This window comes from Podarcis gaigeae, assembly GCF_964106915.1.
Source record: "Podarcis gaigeae genome assembly, chromosome: Z".
Classification (NCBI taxonomy): Eukaryota; Metazoa; Chordata; class Lepidosauria; order Squamata; family Lacertidae; genus Podarcis; species Podarcis gaigeae.
In genome coordinates this window covers 25,979,579-26,004,091 of record NC_139691.1, presented here as the reverse complement: position 1 = coordinate 26,004,091, position 24,513 = coordinate 25,979,579, and the positions used below count along the sequence as shown (strand labels likewise).

Here is a 24,513-nt window from a genome sequence, read left to right as displayed (position 1 = left end):
CAAAACTTTATTGAGATGCCTGTCTTCCTATGAGGGGCCCAGAGCCACCGTTTGTGGTTTGAGAATTAAATCAGGAAGGGAATCTGCAGGCTGTGTCTTGTAAGGGTGTGATTTCTTTCTTTTCGAAAATAAAAAAGAGATAAAATCTTAAATGCTGCCAGCACAATGAGCATTCTGATTAAAACAATCAAGCTGTTTTATGATCTCTTAGGCCATGTCTGCATTGCAGGTATTCCAATTACGCTTTTTATAGTTTTGGGTTGCACTGCATTACAGAGTGTCTCATCTTCTCCTTCCTGTTCTGCCCTACCTAATGCACGTAATCTTCCTCCCTTCCCAGATTTCGACTTCATATATTCGGCTTATGCTGGTGCAATCAGCAATATTAGCCGTGGTGGGTGTGTTCTACCTCCACGTTTGGAGGTGGTATGCCTTTGAATGCCAGCTGTGGGGAATTTGAAGTGGTGGGAGAAATCACTGCTTTGGGGCCCCCCATAGGCATCAGGTTGGCCATGCTGAGCACAGAATGGGCCATTAGACTGATTCGGCAAGCTCTTCCTATGATCATTTTTTTTCAATTTTTAAAATAAAAATATTTATATGCTGGTGCATCATAGAGATCTATTACAGTGGTTTATAGCAATATAAAAGCATGAAACTAAACAAAAAAAAGTCATAAAAAGTTAAACACCAGTTAATTTTTTAAAAAATAACAAATATAAATAGATAAAGGAAATAAGATGGCTGCTTAAACTCTAAGCTCTGTTCCAAGGTCGAGAAAAACAGCTTGGAGCAAAAGTCGTTGCTTTCTCAAGCAAACAAGCAAACAAACACAACCCAAACCTTGAAGATAGGACAGGAGAATGCAAAAGGATTCAGAAAAGCTGGGCTGGGGGGGGGAGTACCACACTCAATTCTTCCTGCCCTAAGACGGGGGGCTCACTTCAATGAGGACATTAATGCAGGCTGCAGCCAAGATGGTGCTGCCCTCAAGAAAGAAAATGGTATCAGTATCTTAAGAATTTGTAGCACAACAAGTAACCAAAAAGGAGCTTATTAAAAATACTTGGAAGGAACTAATGCTTGCAGAAACAACCTTGGCAACAAAATAATTAAGCCAAATCCAAGGATAAGAAAGCTCCACACTGCCAACTACTCCAGGTACGTGAGGCCATTTCCTCAAAACAACATCCACCTGTCTTATCAGCTGACACCACTTGGTAACATCAGCAGATGGGTGAGGGTGTGTGGGGATCAATTCAGTATTGGCTGTGCAATACAACAGGATCTAATCCCCGCTTGTCAGGAATTGAAGTCGCCCCTTGTTTTAGCAACACCATCTTGCCTGTGAGGTGGTTTGAAGTCCTGAATTTGAGACTTCAAAGTGCCTGTCATGATTTTAACATAGGGTTATTGACAGGTAGGTGTTCCTGCCCATCTGTCAAACTGCCTTCAAGGCTGATCCTGATAAGAACATGGCCTATGGAACCAAAAAAATATCCCCCATTCCTAGTGTAGATAATACTGAGCCAAATACTGTATACCAAAGTTCTGTCTGTGTTCCACAGAGAGAATGCTTTTATTAGCTGTGCTCTAGCAGGCCCCATATTTTCAGGTGCATAGCTGAAGGCCCACTTGTGTTTGTCTGCTTTATATTGCTGCTGCTGCTCCTGCTTGTTCTAGTTGCAGTGCTTTGGGGGCTGGATATTTGTGGATAATTTTTACTGGCTTTTAATAATATTATTATTGTACTTATGTACTGCAGTGTATATTAACTGTACGCTGGTTTGGGAGATATTTTCCCTTAAAGGCAGCATGAAAACATTTTAAATGAATAAAATGCAATATAAAAATTGTCTGGAACGTGCTGTGGACTTTTGTCCATAAGCCTAATTTCACTGTACTTGGTATATGTTCTTTGCAAGTGATTTTATTCCCCTATTTGTACTAGGCTTTTTTTCTTTTTCAAAAAGCAGCCACCAGTAATTCAGTAACTTTCTTGGGCTGAACAATGCAAAGGAGTCTGTGTGTGTGTGTGTTTTTAAAAAACCTATTTTACAGGTGTTCAGAACTACACCCCCTCCTCCTTTGTCTCATCAGACAAACCTCACAGTGACACTATTGAACTGTGTTGCTTTCCGAAAGCAAGGCTTGTCTCCTATAATTGGATGCCTTTAAGTTCCTCTGACCCATCACATTGTTGCATGTGTTGAGATGAAAGATCGTGAGGCAGAATTGTGGCTACTAGTGTTGCAGAGGCAATTTTCTTTTTTTCTTTTTTGCAAGTCTGAACAGATCAGGCATTGTACAGACTTCAAAGGGTTGACGTTTCAAGATGTAAAGGAACCCTTCCTGCATAATTTAGCCTTCTTAAAAAAAACAGTGGTCACAAGAACTTCTACCAACAATATGAGCTTGAGGTCCCCCCCCCCCACCTACCCCCCCATAAACCATGAAAGTCTTGTTTGAAGGTTTTGGATGGGGCAGGTGGAGTAGAAGCTGCTCTTTGCAAAACATTACCCCCCTGCATTATTTCTATTTCGTGTTAGCTTCCCATGTGTGCATAACTCTATTCCATCCCAGTTCTGCATTAATCTGCAGTTTTTAACAAAAATGCATTCAACAACATATTTAAATATCTTTTGATATTTAATAACTATTAAAATGTGTTTCTTATCACAAACTACAATTTGGCGCATGCATGCATTTTGAAACATTTTAAATTCTAAAATTCAATTTTTTATGCATTTTGGTAAACATGTAGAACAACAAGAAGTGAGAAATCTGAAGGATAATTTTATGTTTCAGTTTGCATATTAGTGAAGAAGGTGAGAGTTGAGTTAATTTATAGAAATGAGGACCAAGTAAAATTCTCCTCCATTCCTACTCCCATGTAAAGCCCTGCAAACATTTTAGGGGTGCACAAGCAAGAATGAAAATGTTTGCTTCTTTAGAACTGATAAAGGGCAAAGTGTGCAACAAAATGCCCTGTGTGATTCCTCCCTGTCTCACTGCCAATAACCTTTTCCAAGAGAGGGGAACAGATTCTTGTTCCATAGTGGAAAGCGATGTTCCTTTGAGAGTGAGCCTCCGTTAGAGAGAAGTACATACACCCCTGAAATGTTTGCTGTGGAAAAACATCTTCCGTGAAACATTTGGTGCAGGTGCAGAACAAGGAAATCTGGGACACCTGGCATCCCTTAATACTGCAGTTTCGTAGCATGAATCGCTTGCTGCCCCCCCCCAACCCCCCTGAAATGGAGAATGATGTCAAACTTGTTTTTGTATAATCTTGAATGAGTTGGTCAGAGGGGAAACACTCTGTCCTCCACGATAAAGAAGTATGATGATAAATATGGTGTGACTTACGTTTAATTTGTCTCCTGTGAATTTTGCTATGCTACCGAACTGGAGCCTGTCAACAATTTTTGCATGTATGCTTCTTGCTAAGCCTGAACTGTGAGCGCATTTGCAACTGTGTATTTTTACTGTTTTCGGTAGCTCTTTCTCTGCTTGTCAGGACTCCTTTCAACCTGCCAGTTTCCTGATGTGTTCTTGTCTGGGCAGGTGGGAAATCCTTTTTTACATGCTGTCTGGCCATTCATCTGCCTTTTGACCTGGATAACAAGCAAACCTTAGCTAGGAAACACTCCAGGTGTTGAGATAAATTTCAGCTTGCTGCTTTCTCCAACTCCCCCCCCCCCGGTCCTATGTTGTGTCACAGAATAAAACTAATTCATTTTGATCTGCTTCAGACATAATGCTAAACCATAGCTTAGTACAACATGGATGAGCCTTATTGAGCCTCACATTTGAACATGCGCTTCCCTCTCCTCCCCTGCGATGCTGTAAAGAGGCAAATAGAAGCAGCTATGCACAAGGGACGCGGGTGGCGCTGTGGGTTAAACCACAGAGCCTAGGACTCTAGCAGGTGTCACTGGTGCGTCCTCTTTTCTCACATCCAGTGTCATCCATTATTATTTATCACATTTATATCCCAACTTCCAGGGATGGGTTAAACCACAGAGCCTAGGACTTGCCAATCAGAAGGTTGGTGGTTCGAATCCCTGCGACGGGGTGAGCTCCCATTGCTCGGTCCCTACTCCTGCCAACCTAGCAGTTTGAAAGCACCTCAAAGTGCAAGTAGATAAATAGGTACCGCTCCGGCGGGAAGGTAAACAGTGCTTCCCTGCACTGCTCTGGTTCACCAGAAGTGGCTTAGTCATGCTGGTCACATGACCCAGAAGCTGTACGCTGGCTCCCTCCGCCAATAAAGCGAGATGAGCACCGCAACCCCAGAGTCGGTCACGACTGGACCTAATGGTCAGGGGTCCCTTTACCCTTTACCTTTATGCACAGTGTGTCACTTATTTGTCCATTGCTTCAGTTGTATGCAGTTAAACCAAGTTATTCTACCTCCTGTTAGAGCTTCTTTTGTTTGTTCTTTGCTTCATTTTTTTCCACTCAATCCTTTATTTTAAGTATTTTCTTCACTTTTACTTCTTTTTCAATTTCCTTTTTTCAATTTACTGGGAAGTCTTCTATCATCTCCACCAGGGTTAGTGGGGAATTTGCTGGTAAAGGTTTTCCTTTATATTTCACCCATATCTTAATGGTATTTCTTAATAAGGGATTTTCAATATTCTGCCACCATTGCCTATTTGGTTTGATAAAAAATATATTCACTAAATTCTCCCTCATTTCCTGTGCACCACTCTCTAACCGTTTTAACACTCCTTGTTCTGTTATCCCATCTATGATATATCTTAACTGATCATATAAATCTTTGTGTTTTTATATTATAAACCACTCTGTGATCTTCCGGACCTGACTTGGTATAAGGCAATTTCCTATGTTTTCTATATTCTTAATGGTGTATTCTTCTAGTCTGCTAAATACCTATTGTCTGGATTTATTGCATCAACAAGGGAAGCTGTGTTTGAAGGAGGGGGAGCTGGCAGAATAAAAATACAAATGAATAGAATTTGAAGGAATACAGAGAAATCTGGGAGTGGAGAGAAGACCTGGCAAGTGGAAAATGCCTAGACCTTTCCTAGGGATGTGGCTGTGTCAAAGAACATCAGGAACAAATGAAATGTAGCTAAGTCCTATGTATAATTATCTGGGAATGGCTCCCGCACAATTTAATGGGGACATGTTCATGTAATCACGAAAACCTTTAGGTTGTAATGTTGTGCATGTTTCCCTTGTTGGTGTAGACACCATTCTCAATTTGTGTGATCAGTACACTTTGAGGTCACAGTTCCCCAAAGTTTCTGGGACATGCTCTGAAAACATGACACTTATTTGGGCATGTAAAGGTAATTAGGTAAAGGACCCCTGGACAGCTAAGTCCAGTCGAAGGCGACTATGGGGTGCAGCACTCATCTCGCTCCAGGCTGAGGGAGCCGGTGTTTGTCCACAGACAGCTTTCTGGATCATGTGACCAGCATGACTAAACTGCTTTTGGCGCAGCGGAACACCATAACGGAAGACAGAGTGCACGGAAACACCTTTTACCTTCCTGCCACAGTGGTACCTATTTATCTACTTATACTTGTATGCTTTTGAACTGCTAGGTTGGAAGAAGCTGGGGCAGAGCAATGGGAGCTCACCCCATCACGGGGATTTGAACCGTCAACCTTCTGATTAGCAAGCCCAAGAGGCTCAGTGGTATAGACCACAGCGCCACCCATATCTCTTTTTGGGCCATGTGGCCCTTTATCTGACAGCTGCTTTTGTCCTGAAGTTGCTCAATGTGTGGGGTTCAGCCTGTGAACACTGACAGATGTTGATTCTTGGGTCCCCGCCCCCAGTGTGGCATGTCAAAAGCTGAAACCTCTACAAGGTTCAGTGGGATCTCTTTTTGGTTTTAATGGCTAGTAGTTAACATGGCCAAGTCTTTCCCTTTATGTGTTATTTTTGCATAGATGTTCATATGATGATTTTTTTGAAGAGCCCATCTTCCAGTGCCCCTGTTTATTTAGAGGACTGTTTGGTGCCATCTTCTCTGGTAGACTCATGGAACTCAAATGGATCCCCAACACTTGCATGGGTATATCAGCTAGTACTGGACTAGGGTTCAAATCCCCACTCAGCCTTGAAGCTTACTGGGTGACCTTGGCCCAATCACCATCTCTTAGGCTAACCTACCTCACAGGGTTGTTGTGAGGAACAAGGAGAATCATGTACACCACTTTGAGATCCTTGGAAGATAAAGTTGCTATATAAATGTAATAAATAAATAAAAAGAAATAGACTAAGAAGTGACAGGTTTGCCTTTAGGGTTGCTTCCAGGCACTCCTTCCCATTGCAGAATTTTTTTAAAAATGTCCTCCTTGGTTGGTTTTCAAACTGATGTTGTGAGGTGCATTGGTAACTTTAGTGGCTCTTTATTTACAGATGATTTGGGACAGCTGAGCTTTTAAAAGGCCTTTCCAGCAAGCTTTGACACTGTGCTTCGAGATTTGATAATACAGTTCTGGGATCCAGTGGTGTTCCCAGGACTCCCTTGAGTCGGAAGTCTCCAAGGACTATTGAGTTCTTGTAAAGTGGTTGCTGTTGGCCTTCTCTGTAAGGATTGCCTTATGTCTTCCTCATGCTAAATCAGGCATGCTAAATATGCTGCTGCCATTCAGATAATAGAGATGTTCAGAGATGAATCATAGGTGACTAGCAACAATTGTTAACCCAGATTTAGAGGCTTAAATCACAAGTTAACTCAAGGATTGCATACAGTACTTCAGAGTTCTTTCTGAAATTTGATATCTAACCCCCACCCCCATCAGTAAAAGGAGCAAAAATTTATTTCACCCATTTTCCTTAGGGACTCTCAGCACCTTGGAAATTCACAGGACTGAGTTACTTAATCATGTCTATGTGAAAGGGAAAGAGTAGATTTTCTCAGCCTTGCGTATGTGTTATTTCCATCAGTGTGGAAAGCCATGTACTATACATTCCAACATTCAATTCAGACTTCTCAATAATTATAATTATTATAATTATTTTATTTGTACCCTGCCCATCTGACAGGGCTGCTTTCAGATGTTTTTTGAAAGTCATGCAGTTGTTTATCTCTTTTACATCTGATGGGAGGGCATTCTACAGGGCGGGAGCCACTACTGAGAAGACCCTCTGCCTGATTCCCTGTAGCTTTACTTCTTACAGTGAGGGAACCACCAGATGCCCCACAGTATCCTGACTGAATGATGAGGGTGGGGATGCTCCTTCAGGTATATAGGGCTGAGGCTGTTTAGGGCTTTAAAGGTCAGCACAAAGACACTGAATTGTGCTTGAAAACATACAGGGAGCCTTTCAGGACCAGTGTTATATGGTCCCAGCGGCTGCTCCCAGTCACCAGTGAGGCTGTCACATTCTGGATTAGTTGTAGATTCCGGGTCACCTTCAAACGTGGCCCCACATAGAATGCATTGCAGTAGTCCAAGCGGGAGATAACCAGGGTGAAACAGTCTGCAGGCAGGTAGGCATACCAGATGGAACTGGTAGACAGCTGCCCTGGACACAGAACTGACCTGCGCTTCCATGGACAGCTGTGAGTCCAAAATGACTCCCAGGCTGCACACATGGTCCTATACTTTCTCAGAAGCCTCCAGGAAGGCAAGGTGTGAAGATAGCTAATCATCACTACTTTTTCTCACCTGCCATTGCAATAATCATGCCTCGTCTCAAGCTGCTTCTAAGCCCTTCTATTATGCTGGACCCGGACCCCTCCTGGTTTGACATGATCTTTGCCATAAGACTTCCAGCAAGATGCACTTCTGATAGAGCCACAACCACGTGGGATGTGTATAATCACTTTAATAACTTGTAAGAACTCTTTGACCAATAACTGAACTGGCTAATTACAAAGCATATTATAGGTTATAAATGCCACAAGGGCTGGCTAAATACACTTCATCTCTGTGAGGCAGAGAAAAACTGGTGAAATTTCTGTGATTTCCAGGAAACTCTTTCATCTTTTTCATCCATGGAGGAAAATCTTATTGCAGCTCTATACAGAAATGGGTGGGTTTTGGTTCCATGTCTTCTTGGTCTGAGCAAAATGCCTTTCTTTTGAAGTGAGCAGAGTGAGTTAATGTGTGTACATAGAGAAGAGCCCTTCAGGGTCTCTTTTGTGAGAGGAAGTGGGGAGGAGAATACCGTAGCTTTTTACTTCTTCAGATACAAACTAATGTGTCAGACCCCATTTCGGCTGTTGAATGGAGAGTATAAATGCTGGCGCACTAAATCCCCTTGATCACACAGTTGAGTGAGTTTTTAGTGAAGTGCTTGGAGAGGATCATGGAGTAAGACCTTCAGCAAATATTTGAGGAATACCACACTTTTGACCATATACCTCATTTTATATATCTACAAGTACCTGTAAGCTCTAACCAGTCTCCGTTATCCTGTTGTACTGTGTTTCTCACTTCCATAGCTTAGACCTAGAGCATAATTTCACATTCTTAATAAAGTTCTTACCGGTGACTTTATGCATTGGAGGCTGCCAGGCTTTACCTGAACATGCGTTGTTTTTCAATATATAAAGCTATTAACAGCTAGGGACCAGTTTACTTAACTTGTGGGATCACCTTACACCATATTTGCCCCACCAACTGCTTTAATCAGCAGAACTGTTACTGTTAAAGCTGCTACATAATATTTATACCACATTTATAATAAATTGGTATTTTAGTATGGCAGCACATACTCTGAAACTCTGGGCCTGTTGACATCAGGCAGGAGCCATTACTATACTTTTCCCTGCACCTGCTTAGAACATTTTTGTTTGGGTGAGTCTATCCCAGACCCTCCAAGTGTCCCTATTTTCCAGGGATGTCCCTGATTTAGAGAAGCTGTCCCAGTTTCTGATTTGATCCCGGAATGTCCGGTTTTCCTTAGGATGTCCCCATTTTCATTGGAGAAATGTTGGAGGGTATGGAGTTATCCAATCCCTGAGCCATCTGAAGGCAATCCAGTATAGGGAAAGTTTTTTTTAAAAAAAATAGTGTTTTATGTTTTATTATATTTTTATATATGTTCAAAGATGCCCAGAGTGACTGGGGCAACCTAGTAGGATGTGTGGGGTATAAATAGTAAAATTAGCATTATGGAATAGGACATCTCTATTTTCATCGGAGAAATGTTGAAGGGTATGTGTATCCAGATAAATAGAAGTTACATGTGTTTTATTTCTTTTTAGCAGCTGATTTTAATCATTTTCTGGATTATCATTTGAATATTTATTTTTTAACTTCATCAATCATTGTAATGTTTTATATTTTTGTAAACTGCTTCAATATTATTTTTTAACTATCAAGAGGTATATATACATTTTGTTAAATGAACAAAATAAGAGAGGGATGAGGCATTCCAGATGAATCCCACCAACCCTCAAATGGGATTGGGGAAGATGGACGTTGTAGTCCGCAACGTGTGTGGGGCCACCGCTTCCCTATCCCTGTTGCAGGGCTTGGCACACACAGCACAAACCTCTCTCTGCTGATAATCCTTGCTGGTAGATCAGGGTTATGGAGCATTTGGCCTTCCAGATGCTGTTTAACTAGAATTCCAATCGGCCTTGAGTACTGGCCATGCTGATTGGAACTGACGCAAGATGCAGTTCAGCACCATCTGGAGGGCCAAAGGTTCCCCACCTCTTGTGACAGATCATGGCTATCCAATGTGCTGCTCTCCAGATGGATTCAAGCTCCCCTCCTCTTCAGGCAGTTTGGCTGGTGTCAGGGATGATGGAAGGCCAATATATTTTTGTAGATAAATATCATTGTTTTGTGGCTTTTGCATCAGGTCACTTAATCATTGCATCATTAATGTGGTGGTGGGGGAGTTTGATCCATCAGCAATGCAATGTAAGCTGTTTACAGGAGACCAGCTGGACAAAGAGGACTTAAACAGTTTGGCATTTGTTTGCTTGGTTTCTCATTTCTCCAAATGGCCCTCACTCTTTCCTTAGGTTTACATGCAAGGTATTGCATGCATGCACATATACTACCAAACTGTTGTTTGTCCGATCCCCAGGTGTTCCATAAACTCCTCTTAAATGTTGGCATTTCCTTTGCTTTACGAAAGTTTTCCCAGACTGATATATCTATATTTAATGGTTTTAATTGAAAGGTGACCAGAGATTAATAGAACCCCATGGAGCAGTAGTAAAGCACAGGCTTTTCATGCATGCAGATGGTTCCAGGTTCAGTTCCAAGCATTTCCAGTTAGAAGATCTCAGCTAGCATGACTTGGAAGCACCCCTCGGTAAGATATTGGAAGCCTGCTGACAATCATGGACTAAGATCAGTGGCCTGATTATCATCATCATCAACCTTTTATTCGACTGTCAGTCAGAAAAAGTACATTTGTCAATACACCGTTAAACAAGTGGCCTGATTATGGTATAAGCCTGCTTCCATAAATGCACATTGCCGCACAATTAATTTGGGCACTTAGCAATAATTCTGAGAATTAAGCTAATAATTCTGAGAAATAAGCTAATAATTCTGAGAATTAAGCTAAATGGCACAAGATGGAAAAATATTTTTTGTGATACATGCATAAGAATTAAGCTGATAGACTCTGCTTTGTAGGCTACTCTAAAGATGGGTCTTGGATAGCAAATGGTATGTTCCAAACAGGCCAGTAGCTGGAGTCCAGAGCAGATGGGAAACAATCACAGGAACATGGGAGGCTGCCTTTATACATCACTGGTCCATCTAGCTCAGTATTGTCCACACTGACTGGCAGCAGCTCTACAGACTTTCCAGCCCTTTCTGATGTTGCTGCAGACTGAACTGGCAACACAGGCACCAAAGGAGTTATTCTGTCGGGGTGAAGGAATTAAGCACTGAAAGGGGGAGTATTTTAGTTTCTCACGCATGCAAAAAATGGTACCTTGGGTTAAGAACTTAATTTGTTCTGGAGGTCCGTTCTTAACCTGAAACTGTTCTTAACCTGAAGCACCACTTTAGCTAATGAGGCCTCCTGCTGCTGCAGCGCCGCCGCTGCACGATTTCTGTTCTCATCCTGAAGCAAAGTTCTTAACCCAAGGTACCATTTCTGGTTTAGCTGAGTCTAATCTGAAGCATCTGTAACCTGAGGTACCACTGTATTTCCTATGTCTTTTGCTTTAAATTTCAGATTTTGCAAATGTTAGATACTTTAAAACAAAAAAAGGAAAGCTAGGAATCTGGAGATTATGGTTCATCTAGTGGGAAGTGACAACTGCTAACTTGTGTCTTGCCATGCACCAACCCATGGGCACCCAAAACATGTACTCTACTTCTGAGCTGCAGCTCAGACAACCTGGTTTAACATGGATTGGTGGTCAAGTTCTGGAGCAAACTGGCAGGAAGAGAGGTTTGGCACGAGGAATCTTTTTAGGACTTTTGGTCACGAAAGAGTTTCTCAGACTGAGGACCCAGGCCTAGAACAAGTCATATAAAGCAACTGAAGAACCAACAGCAATTCTCCTGGTCTGGCTAGGTTAGGCTGACAAAAACTATAGTTCCATCTCTAGTTATTACCCGGGGGCAGGGAGTGGCTGCAGTGCGGTAGAGATCAAGCTGGATGTTCTCTCTGCCTGAGAGCTGCCCCCGTGACACAGGGGTTTGGGTGCTACTGCCGTAGTTTGAGGCCGTGGTATGGATAGCTGGGTCCTGATTTTTGGCAGGTTACAGGTGATGCATTTTAAGAACATTGGCAATCCAGAGTACAATGGTACCTCGGGTTACATACGCTTCAGGTTGCATACACTTCAGGTTACAGACTCCGCTAACTCAGAAATAGAACCTCAGGTTAAGAACTTTGCTTCAGGATGAGAACAGAAATCGTGCTCCGGCGGCACGGTAGCAGCAGGAGGCCCCATTAGCTAAAGTGGTGCTTCAGGTTAAGAACAGTTTCAGGTCAAGAACGGACCTCCGGAACGAATTAAGTACTTAACCCAAGGTACTACTGTCTTAAAAGAAGATGATCAAGATGAGGAAAGGTTAAAGAGCAAGGTGTGGGCTTTGCAGAGGCATCTATTTGGCCACTGTGTAAGAACAGGACAATATGGGCCTGAGCCAGCAGCCAAGTTTTTCTTAAGTTTATCCTGGAGAAGTGAATCTAAAGGGAGGGAGGCTAAATCCCCAAAATGCTGGTTGCCTTGTGCAGACAGGTAAAAGTTTAAAAAAAACTTTTTTTGCTGGAGAAAGCAGCAGCGAACATCTCCCCACCTGCCCCCGTGTCTTTCTCAGGTATGTGCAGGTGAAGCCACTTCTTTATTTTTGCTTAGAGACACAATGGTTTGCATAGGCTGTGAGCCAGGGCATTTCCCATGCTAGCCAGGTAGGCAATAGGTCACACCTTTTTAGTTTGGGTTTGGTGAAAGAGGAAGATTGTTCAAGCATGGAGAGAGTGGAGATGTAGCAAGATGGTTTTGCTTGCCTGCTTTGTCTGATAATTAATTTCGTACAAAATGTTCTTTTTCGCAGGTTGAGTGCTCCCCCTCCCCTTATTTTTAATCCTCTCAAGGTTTGCAGGCTTAACTGTGCCGCCTTATGTGGGTAAATGGCATCAACATGTTATTCTAGCTGCAGATGCTGTTGTAATAACAGCTTCTCCTTTTTTTTATAAAGCGTAGGAAGCCTTCAGGGAAATGAATAAGTTCTCAAAATCCCCTAAAAGGTCAGGGTTATCTTGATTAATCAGGACCATCTAAAATTTCATGTGTCTTGGCAAAATACAAAAATTAGCCACCTTACCTGATGAGTTCTGAACATGGAAGAGGATGGTTATTCGGCTACTTGAAAATGGGGCTTAATTTTGGGAGGAAGAAAAGATTCAGAATCACAGAATTGTAGAGTTGGAATGGGCAACAAGCATCAACTAATCCAACTCACTGCAATGCAAGAATATTTTGCCCAACGTGGGGATCAAACCTAAGACCCCCAGATTAAGAGTCTCATGCTCTACCAAATGAGCTACTCTCAGATCAAATAAAGTACTTATTCACAGTGTGCATATTTTAACTACCGTACTTTTTGCTCTATAGGACGCACCTTGTTTTAGAGGGGGAGAACAAGAAAAAAAATTCTCCCCCTCTCTGCGCAGCGCCACTTCAGCAAAGCGGCAGGAGAAACGGAGCCCCTACTATTTGTTCTCCTGCTTAGCTTAAGGCGCGCTGCGCCTTAGCTGAAGGGGCACCTACCCTTCAACAAAAGGAACCCGAAGCCTCCAAAGCGCAGTGGGAGTGGTCCCGCCGTGCTCCGGAGGCTTCAGACGGCTATCTTTGAAACCTGGAGAGTGAGAGGGGTCAGTGCGCACTGACCCCTCTCACTCTCCAGGCTTCAGTGAAAGCAACACGAAGCCTCCGGAGCGCGGCGGGACCGATCCCACTGCACTTCAGAGGCACTGAAGCCAAGGAGCCAGCATTCACTCCATAAGACGCACACACATTTCCCCTTAATTTTTGGAGGGGGAAATGTGCGTCTTATAGAGCAGAAGGCAGGGATGGCCACCAAGATAGGGGTCATTCCACATCAAATCAACGCAAAAAAACAAGGGTTTTGCCACCCACCATCTCGGATTTTGATGAAAGTTGGTATACACCCTTCCCTTATGGTTGAAAGAAACCCCCTTACATTTCCCCCCTTTATCTCAAATGGTTTTAATTTTATAGCACTTCAAAGTTTCGTGAAATCTGTGTTTCTGTCCCTCTTGAGATCCTCGGCCTTGTGTGCATTTGAAATTTCACACAGAGCTCAATAACATGATGAGGATTTCAGGGAAAAATACACCAGCACTCAAAAGATTTTATAAATGCCTTAAAAAATGTATAAATGTAGTTTATTGGTAGAAAAATAAGGTTTAGAGAACCTAAATTTTCAGCGTGAGGGCACGGTGGAATCAAAAGTTTTTGAAGGTGAAAATTATTGCAAAGACGTGCTCTTTCTCAACAAAGAAAAAAATTTATGGGTCTCTTATGTCTTCTAACAAAATTTTACGTATTTTGGATATCTTTGGGGGGGTGTGGAATGGCTACAGGGTACAACTTTCCTACAATCCATAGCTGTAATAGAAAAAATTAATGAAACAAGGTTGTTCATCTTAAAATCTAAAATAATATTGGTTATTACAGGGTGTAGTTTTTTTTCCAAAACTGCAGGCTTGTTTTTCAGTTTGGGTTTATTTATAACTATGAAATTTGGCTATACATTGGTACCTTGGGTTAAGAACTAGATTTGTTCCGGAGGTCCGTTCTTAACCTGAAACTGTTCTTAACCAGAAGCACTACTTTAGCTAATGGGGTCTCCCACTGCTGCCGCGCTGCCAGAGCATGATTTCTGTTCTCATCCTGAAGCAAAGTTCTTAACCTGAGGTACTATTTCTGGGTTAGCAGGGTATGTAACCTGAAGCATATGTAACCTGAAGCGTCTGTAACCCAAGGTACCAATGAATCTTAAAAAAAAAATCAGCACTACCACAGGATACTAAGCACTAGAATCAGAAGTCCAGTGGTACCCTTGTACCTCATCTTGGGTGATGAATGAAAAGTTTTCACTGAAATCTAGTAGAATAACGGCAGTGTGTGAAGGACGGTTTTCTTTTAATTTTTTAAGGAAGGAAGACTGTGACTTTGCTATGAAAGAATGAGGAATCAAACGTTCTATTTTATCTGTTAGATCATCAATGAACTCATCTAGTGTTGCAGTGGTTTTGATCAAGGCACAGCTTCCTTATAAGGACTCCCCAGGGCTAGGGCTGGGGGGGGGGGGTTAAGGCAGATGGAAGAAGGCCTTGTCTCTCCCCTCACCTCAAAATAGCATACACATCTTGCAGATACGAAAGACTTCTCTGAACTGCAGTCTCAGAAAACATTTTAAAATGTCTCATATTTTGTATTTCTAAAATGGATAATTATTTTTTAAATAATTTAAGCCTAATTTGATGTACTCATAATTGAATATAATGCATAATTTTACATTCTTTTAATCTTTTTCTTGCTAGGTCTTATTTCCTTACATGTCAGCATTTAAAGTTTCTGACTAATTTTTTTTTTAGATTGATTTCACGATATAGCCAATTTTCATAGTTTTAAATACCCCCAAACTGAAAAACAAGCCTGCACTTTTGAAGAAACAACAACCCTGTAATAACCAATATTATTTTAGATTTTAAGATGAACAACTTTGTTTCATTAATTTTTTCTATTACAGCTATGGATTGTAAGATTGTAGTTGTACCCAGTAGCTATCCCCCCCCCCCAAGGTGTCCAAAAAACGTAAAAATTTGTTAGAAGACATAAGAGACCCATAAATTTTATTCTTTGTTGAGAAAGAGCATGTCTTTATAATAATTTTCGCCATCAAAAACTTTTGATTCCATCGTGCCCTCATGCTGAAAATTTAGGTTTTCTAAAACTCATTTTTTACCAAAAAAACTACATTTATACATTTTTAAGGCATTTATAAAATCTTTTGAGTGCTGATCATTGGTTATGGAGAAAACATAAAATGCACACAGGGCCGAAGATCTCAAGAGGGACAGAAACACAGATTTCAAGAAATTTTGAAGTGCTACAAAATTAAAACCATTTGAGATAGAGGGGGGAAATCTAAGCGAGTTTCCTTCAACCATAAGGGAAGGGTGTACACCAAGTTTCATCAAAATCCGAGATGGTGGGTGGCAGGACCGCATTGAACTGACGTGCAATGACCCATAGATGGCTTTAAAGGCGTATAGCCAAATTTATGGAGGAGAAAGATATCAGTGGCTACTAGCCATGATGGCTGTGCTCTGCCTTCACAATCAGAGACAGCAGTGCCTCTGAATACTACAGAAGAAGAGTGTTCTTGTGCTTGGGTGCTTTTGGGTTTCTCACTTGAGGCATCTAGTTGGCCTCTGTAAGAACAGGATACTGGGAGATATGGGCCATTGGCCTGAACCAGCAGCCTCTTCTTATGTTCTTAGTTTATTTCTGTTCTATAATGTTCTGCAACTCAGGGACCCTGATGGCGGACATGGAGGCCAAAATGGGGAAACATTTTACATCCTGTTTCATACATTTAGAGGTTGATCCATTTGCAGTATGTTTGTGAAACTTCCTTTGCATACCCACTGAAGATGGCTATGAACTTTTAACTACTTCAAATTAATTCATGTCTCCAGAGCCTGATGAACTGCATCCAAAGGTACTAAAGGAACTTGCAGACGTACCGTATTTTTCGCTCCGTAAGATGCGCCTGATCATAAGATGCACCTAGTTTTTAGAGGAGGAAAACAAGAAAAAAATATTCTGAATGAAACAGTACATGTATGATTTTTGTGGTTCATGCTGTGGCCACAGACATGTGATTTGACGGTGAGTTTGGGGTGAGCCAATGCAAAAATCCTGAGAATCCATGTGGATCCGTGCTTTGTAACCACGTTTTTGCACCATTGCGGCCCCAGGCAACAGTGGGTGCGTGATTTTTTTGGTGCAGGCTATAGCCACGAACATGATATGTGATCTGATGGTGAATTTGGGGTGACCAAATGCAAAAATTCTGAGGATCCATGTGGATCCATTCTTTGTAACCACAGTTTTGCACCACTGCAGCCCCAGGCAACAGTGGGTGCGTGATTTTTTTGGTGCAGGCTGTAGCCACGGACATGATATGTGATCTGATGGTGAATTTGGGGTGATCCAATGCAAAAATCCTGAGGATCCATGCGGATCCATGCTTTGTAACCACATTTTAAGTGGGGAGGGAAGGAAAAATACTGACGGGACAAGGAGCACGCGTGGTGTGTGTGGAGAAGAAGCTTTTCAGCGAGCTGAGCGGGGAGGAGGGAGGGAAAGAGAGCACGGTTGCTTTAAAGGAGCCAACTGGTCAGGAGCCGCTTACACCTGTGTAAGCAGCTCCTCTCCTCTCCTTTCCCACTTTGCTCCTTTAAAGCGAGATGGCTCTCCTCCTCTCCCTCCTCCCCGGCTCAGCTCTCTGAAAAGCTTTGCTGCACCCATGTAAGCGGCTCCTCTCCCTCTTTGCTGCTTCAAAGCAAACCGCGGAGGAGGGAAGGAAAGGGAACCATGGATCCTCTGCTTGTGGCTGCAGCAGGATCCCCCCCGCCATCCATAGGCATTCGCTCCATAAGAAGAACAGACGGATTCCCCTTACTTTTTAGGAGGAAAAATGTGTGTCTTATGGAGCAAAAAATATGGTAATCTCAGAGCCTCTGTCTATAATTTTTGGAAATTGTTGAAGAACAGGTGAGGTCCCTGTGGACTGCAGCTGGGCAAATGTCACTATATTCAAAAAGGTAGGGAGGAGAGGACCCAGGCAATTACTAACTAGTCAGCTTGAGTTGTTTTAAACAGCATGTGAGCACTTAGAAAAGGATGCTGTGATTACTGAGATCCAGCATGGATTTCTCAAAAACAAGTCATGCCAGACAAATCTCATTTCTTTCATTTTTCTTCTTTTTGGTAGAGTTACATGACTGGTGGATCAAGGGATTGCTGTGGATGTAGTGTGTCTTCATTTCAGTAAGGCTTTTGACAAAATCCCCCCTTGATATTCTCATAGAGAAGCTGGTAATATGTGGACTAAGTGATGTTACTGTTAGGTGGATTTGTAGCTGAACCCAAAGTGTGCTCAACAATGGTTTCTTGCCATCCTGGAAAAAGTGACAAGTGGGGTACCATAGGGTTCTGTTCTGGGCTTGGTGTTGCTCAGCATCTTTATAAATGATTTGAATGAAGGAATAGAAGGGATGCTTACCAAATTTGCAGATGACTGGAAGGCGTAGCTAATACATCAGAAAATAAAATGAGGATTCAATGTGACCTGTGCATTCTTTGTAAATGGGCATTCTGTTTGGCTCATTGCTGTACTTCGTTACTATGGCATCAATTTGCTGGAGATTTGGCCCCAAACTAACAAAATGAATTTCATTAGGGACAAATGTTCAGGTTCTGCACTTAGGCAGGAATAATCAGAGTAGATCAGAATAATCAGAGATAGGGGATACCTCGTTTGACTGTAGTGCATGTGAAAAGGATCTTCATAGACCTCATGAGTCAACAGCGTGATGCAACACCAAAGAAAGCTAATGCTATTCTAGGCTGCATCAACAGAAGTATAGCGTCCAGTTCAAGGGAACTAATAGTACCACTCTATTCTGCTTTGGTCAGACTCCACCTAGATTATTGTGTCCAGTTCTGGGTACCACAGTTTAAGAAGGGTGTTGACAAGCTGGAATGTGCACACTGGCAGGTGTCCAAGATGATAAAATGCCTTATGAGGAATAGTTGATGGAGTTGGATATGTTTAGCCTGGAGAAGAGTAGACTGAGAGGTACTATGACAGCAATCTTCAAATATCTGAAAGGCTGTCACATGGAAGATGGAGCAAGTTTGTTTTGTGTTCCTCCAGAGGTTGGATCTGAACCAACAGATACTAGTTACAAGGAAGGAGATTCCGACTAAGCATCAGGAAGATGCTTTCTGTCAGTAGGAACTGTTAGAGGCTGGAATGGACTACCTCAAGAGATTGTGGTCTCTCCTTTATTGTTGTTGTTTTTTAAAGGTTGAGTAGCCATTTGTCAGGGATTCATTAGCATTACAGGGGGTTGGACTAGAAGATCCTTGAGATCCCTTCCAACTCTACTGTTCTGCTCTTTCTCTGTCTCCTGCTCCACGTATTTGAACCTCCTGCCTGTCTGGTGAAATTTTCTGGCAGCTTGAAATGCTGGTCTCTGTTTTGTGACACAGCAGTTGGTTCTTAGGTATTGTCTGCTGTGGATTTGTGGTAAAAAAAATAAAAAAATCTTAATTTTGACTTTGAGCAGCTTTGTGCAGGTTTATTTACCCTTCACTGAGTCTTCAGGGGGTGGGTGCTGTTATGAAGGGGGATAAACTTCAGCGAGAGAGATCTAACCATTGATTCGGTTAATAGTTTAAAAGGCTGGGTTTTTTTACGCTTTCCGGAGTTTCTTTACAAGTTTCTTTGTAAACGGGCATTCTGTTTCGCTCATTGCTGTACTGAGTTACTATGGCATCAATTTGCTGAGCAATACCTTTCTGATCAACTAAAAAGGTGTCTCTGATAATAATAATAATAATAATAATAATAAGAAGAAGAAGAAGAAGAAGTACCTGCAATCTGCAAGTTTCTAGATTTGAAACCTTCCTTCTCACATAGGATGAACTCAGTCCTCTAAAGCATATGCTGTGTTGCATAAAAGGTGCACACCCACCCAGAAGAATAAATAATCCCTTTTCTTGTTTATTTCTGCTCCTGGAAACATATGCGGATTTACTCATTTATGGGAAAACATACAAATACTCAAAGAAGACTTATTGATTTGGGTGGCAGCAGTATCTACAATCAGACGTGAACAACTGAGGCAGAGTGCAATAATTAAATGACTAGCAGTATTGTTAATTAAGGGACGCGGGTGGCACTGTGGGTTAAACCACAGAGCCTAGGACTTGCCGATCAGAAGGTCGGTGGTTCAAATCCCCAAGACGGGGTGAGCTCCCGTTACTCGGTCCCTGCTCCTGCCAACCTAGCAGTTCGAAAGCATGTCAAAGTGCAAGTAGATAAATAGGTACCGCTCCGGTGGGAAGGTAAACGGCGTTTCCGTGTGCTGTTCTGGTTCACCAGAAGCGGCTTAGTCATGAGTGCCGCAACCCCAGAGTCAGCCACGACTGGACCTAATGGTCAGGGGTTCCTTTACCTGTAATATTGTTAATTACAGTGATATCTCAGGTTAAGTACTTAATTAGTTCCAGAGGTCCGTTTTTAACCTGAAACTGTTCTTAACCTGAAGCACCACTTTAGCTAATGAGGCCTCCTGCTGCCGCCGCACCGCCAGGGCACGATTTCTGTTCTCATCCTGAAGCAAAGTTCTTAACCTGAAGCACTATTTCTGGGTTAGCGTAGTCTGTAACCTGATGCGTATGTAACTTGAAGCGTATGTAACCTGAGGTACCACTGTATATTTGTGCTTTCTGTACAATTGCACAATGTGGTTGCCAAATTGATATTTTATTCATGGCCTTTAGTAATTTTTATTTTATTTTTTTGCTGTTTTTTCTGCTGGTCTCTTACGACTTCGCCTAATGTTTTATTTTAACTGGGAGTGGTTACATTTTTTCTGGCATTCTGAAGAAATAATGATCTTGTAATACAGTCGTACCATGGTTTTCGAACAGCTTAGTTTTTGAACATTTTGGCTCCCGAATGCCGCAAACCCCAAAGTGACTGTTCCGGTTTGCAAACTATTTTTGGAAGCCGAATGTCTGACGGGGCTTCTGCGACTTCCGATTGGCTGCAAGAGCTGAAATGGATTACTAAATATCATTATTAGTTTTAAATTGTATTTTCATTGTAACTTTGTTTCATTTTAAATTGTATAGTTTTGTTGCTGCTGCTGCTGTACTCAATAACAAAATATACAACATTGTAGAAAAACAGTGTACAAGTTAAACACACACACATATGAAAATGAACTTGCCTGGAACCTAGGTCACTGAAGTTAAATGCTCAAAATTCTAGCTGCTGTGACATACCATCATTTGTTCTTGCCTCCCACCTCTTGATTTTTCAATAGAATATTAACTTTACAGTGGTACCTCGGGTTAAGTACTTAATTCATTCCAGAGGTCTGTTCTTAACCTGAAACTGTTCTTAACCTGAAGCACCACTTTAGCTAATGGGGCCTCCTGGTGCTGCCGTGCCGCTGGAGCACTATTTCTGTTCTCATCCTGAAGCAAAGCTCTTAACCTGAGATATTATCTCTGGGTTAGCGGAGTCTGTAACCTGAAGCGTACGTAACCTGAAGCGTATGTAGCCCGAGGTACCACTGTATTTTTAGCTCTGGGTGCCAAAAACATCAGAGAAGAGGAGGAAGTTATTCTTTCCCTCAGAACTGGACGGATTTGGCTTACCTGCATCTTCCGACTGAGAGCAAGGTGTGCCACCTATTGGCTGGCATCTTTATTGCGACAATTCCTGGCTAGGTGAAAAAGATACGGCTCTTGAGTCCGTGCAGAAATAAAGCAGCCAGTTTAATAAGTATAAAGAACTATCTGCATGAGTGGTGCAACAATGAAGGCAAGAACCTGCAAGAAATTGCTTCTTCCCTGTAATCAGGAAAATGTGAAATGTATGGGGACACATGTTAGGTTGGCTTAGTTGGTTTTAAAAGGCCTGTCTAATCAGGCAACAGATTTTTTTACAACGCACACTTGTGTTGTTTTAGAAGAGGCATTTCCCATTGTGCATGTGAAAGAGAATAAAGAATTCCTCTTACAAGGTCTGCTGTGACATGTTCTCAAATGAAACAAAAGAAGTTGTTACACACTACTTTTTAGGTGGGCCTCACATAACAGTTCATATATATGGAACAATCACTGATTAGAACAAGCCATGATGACTTCAGAAGCCTGTGTAATAGCAGTGTGTGTATGTGTGTGTTCATATAAACATGTATGTTTACACATGCAGTGTCTCATCTTCAGTTCTCACGGTGCTTTTCAGAGTGCACAAGGATAGGCCTCTGCCCTGAGCAGCTTACAATAATAAAAAAAAAAAGATTGATGCAGAGAAAATGGAGAAAGGGGGGGCAAGTGTAAGCATGGAAACAATACGCAGTGGATTCAATTACAGATGCTTAGGCTTCACAGCAAGATGTGAGAATGAGAGGGTTATGCCAAAGGCCTCAAAGGAAAAGTGGGCTTTGAGGTGGGTTGGGTGTGAAGAAACGCCAGCACACAGGTGTCCTGGGAGGCAGTTCCAAGTACCATATTTTTTGCTGTATAAGATGCACTTTTTCCCTCCTAATAAGTAAGCGGAAATGTGAGTTTTATGGAGTGAATGCAGGCTGCGCAGCTATCGCTGAAGCCAGAACAGCAAGAGGGATCGCTGTGCAGTGAAAGCAGTGGGATAGCTGTGTGAAGCCTCTTCAAGGCAGCAGGAGGAATGCGTGGCTATCCCAGAAGCCAGAACAGCAAGAGGGATCGCTGCGCAGCAATCCCTCTTGCTGTTCTGACTTCGCTTCTCTGGAGTGGCACTGCGCAGAGAGGGAAAGCTGCGCAGAGCCCCTTCAGCAAAGCGGGAGGAGAAATGGAGCCCCTTCCATTTCTCCTCCTGCTTTGCTGGAGAGGCGCTGTGCAGAGAGGGATTGCTGCAGAGCGCCCCTTGTCTAATCCCCTTTTGAAGTCACCCAAGCTAGTAGTTGTCGCTCAGTCTTGTAGCAAGTTCTGTCTTTTAACCATACATTGTGCAACGTTCTTCCTTTTGGCTGTCCTGATCTCCTACCTAGCAGCTTCCTTGGATGTGTGTGGGGTGGGGTGGGGGGGTGATATAAGTATCTTCAATGTTCAGGGTATCCTGATGAAAGCCTTTGGTTGTTTATTAAATAGTTTAGTACAACATTTGATTCAGAATATTTTTTTCTTGTTTTCCTCCTCTAAAAACTAGGTGCGTCGTATGGTCGGGTGCATCTTACAGAACGGAAAATACGTTGTATGGGGAGCAAGGGAGACTTGCTGTAGCTCATGGGTATGCAAACTAAGGACCGTGGGCCGGATGTGACCTAATCACCTTCTAAATCCAGCCCGCAGACGGACCAGGAGTCAGCGTGTTTTTACATGAGTGGAATTTGTCCTTTTATTTAAAATGCATCTCTGGGTTATTTGTGCGGCCTGCCTGGTGTTTTTACACGAGTAGAATGTGTGCTTTTATTTAAAATGCATCTCTGGGTTATTTGTGGGGCACAGGAATTTGTTCACCCCCCCAAAAAAATATAGTCTGGCCCCCCACAAGGTCTGAGGGACAGTGGACTGGCCCCCTACTGAAAAAGTTTGCTGACCCCTTCTATAGATGCTTGAAGTATCAGGTAGAGCTTTGCAAAGGGGAGGGTAGAAGAGTGAAGGTGAACGGCAGGGCTGCGGGGAGAAGAGTTGGGGGAACATGTACTAGATTTGGGAATAGACAGGAAGCCAGTGTCTATTTAAGGAGGGGTGATTATTATGAAGGGAGGAGAATTATTTGGGAAACAGATTTCTGTGCAGATACGAGGGGACCCAGGTTGAGGCAGGGGAAGATCAGGGAGGCGGGGGGGGGGGGTGCTGTTGCTGTTTTAAGGTGTGGTTCAGTCAGATCCCAGCACATCCGGGTTGCACAATAAAAGCTGATTTGGAGTTCTTGTGCAACAAACCTGCTTCCCCCAGGAGATCCGACTTCTTGAGATAAGGAAAGTGACTGGTAAAACGCAGTGAGGAGTCTGGAAAAGCACTTGCTAAACGTTATGTACTGAAGTTCTCACCCTGGGCCAGCAGGGGGATACTGTAGATGGTTCAGGTCCACATATGCAAATAAGGGATCGAAAGTGACATTCAGTGATTGGATAGTTACAGAAAATGGTTACTGTTGCGTTCTAGTGGAGCTCTATATAAGCAGGCTGGCTGAACCCTTCAGTTCAGTTCTGTTCTGGCCTGTGAATAAACAAGAGCTGTTTGAAGAATCGCTGTGTCATCTGATATGTTCACCCACAAGGTAAAGGTAAAGGTACCCCTGACAGACTCTGGGGTTGTGCGCCCATCTCACTTAAGAGGCCAGGGGCCAGCGCTGTCCGGAGACACTTCCGGGTCACGTGGCCAGCGTGACAAAGCTGCATCTGGCGAGCCAGAGCCGCACACGGAAACGCCGTTTACCTTCCCGCTGGTAAGCGGTCCCTATTTATCTACTTGCACCCGGAGGTGCTTTCAAACTGCTAGTTTGGCAGGCGCTGGGACCGAGCAGCGGGAGCACACCCCGCCGCAGGGATTCGAACCGCCGACCTTTCGATCGGCAAGTCCTAGGCGCTGAGGCTTTAACCCACAGCGCCACCTGCGTCCCATGTTCACCCACAACTTAACATTAAAGACTTCTTGCCTCCCTGCAAACAGAGTGAAAGCTCAATAAATGGGTCATTTAGAAGCACCCTTAGGGTATGGGATGGGCTGGGCATGAATCAGAGTGTGTTCTTTTCTTTTTTTAATCATTTTTATTAATTTTCTGATAAAAAACATCCAGTTAATATATCCAATGTTGTCCTGAGGGAAAAACTAGGGTTGGCTGTTGTTGCTGCTGCTTCTTGGTTTTTTCTTTCTTTTTTTGAGAGGTTGTAAAGGGAGAAGCAAAGTGATCTGCATTTCTCCCCCTTTCAGGGTTGAGATTATTCTTAAAAGAATATGCGAGGTCAGTCCATTTAACTGATTAAAATTCATATGTTGGACTCCCAATCCCCCCCCCCGATTGATGAAGTGTGCTAACCTTAAACTGTGTTCATCAAACAAGTGATTGAAATTCCTCCTCATTAGCACATATTTGGTGGGGTGGGAAAGTTCTTTGCAAACTTTTAATGTTCTCTTTTTATTTCTCTTTTCTAGGCATGCCATGGATGTTCGTCAGGATCCAAATGCGACTGTAGCGGAACAAAAGGGGGAAAGGTGAGCAGGGGTGTGTGTGTGTGTGTGTGTGTGCAGGAGAAAAC

At 42.7% G+C, this 24,513-nt stretch overlaps 1 protein-coding gene across 2 annotated transcripts in view; it reads left to right on the top strand.

Moving 5' to 3' along the window:
- Positions 1 to 24,513, top strand: part of COL4A5 (collagen type IV alpha 5 chain) — a 135,163-nt gene that overhangs the window by 24,643 nt on the left and 86,007 nt on the right. For both annotated transcript variants that reach the window (XM_083722025.1, XM_083722024.1), the window contains exon 2: positions 24,410 to 24,469. In XM_083722025.1, the coding sequence (XP_083578151.1) occupies positions 24,410 to 24,469 (60 nt within the window). The remainder of the gene's footprint in view (positions 1 to 24,409; positions 24,470 to 24,513) is intronic.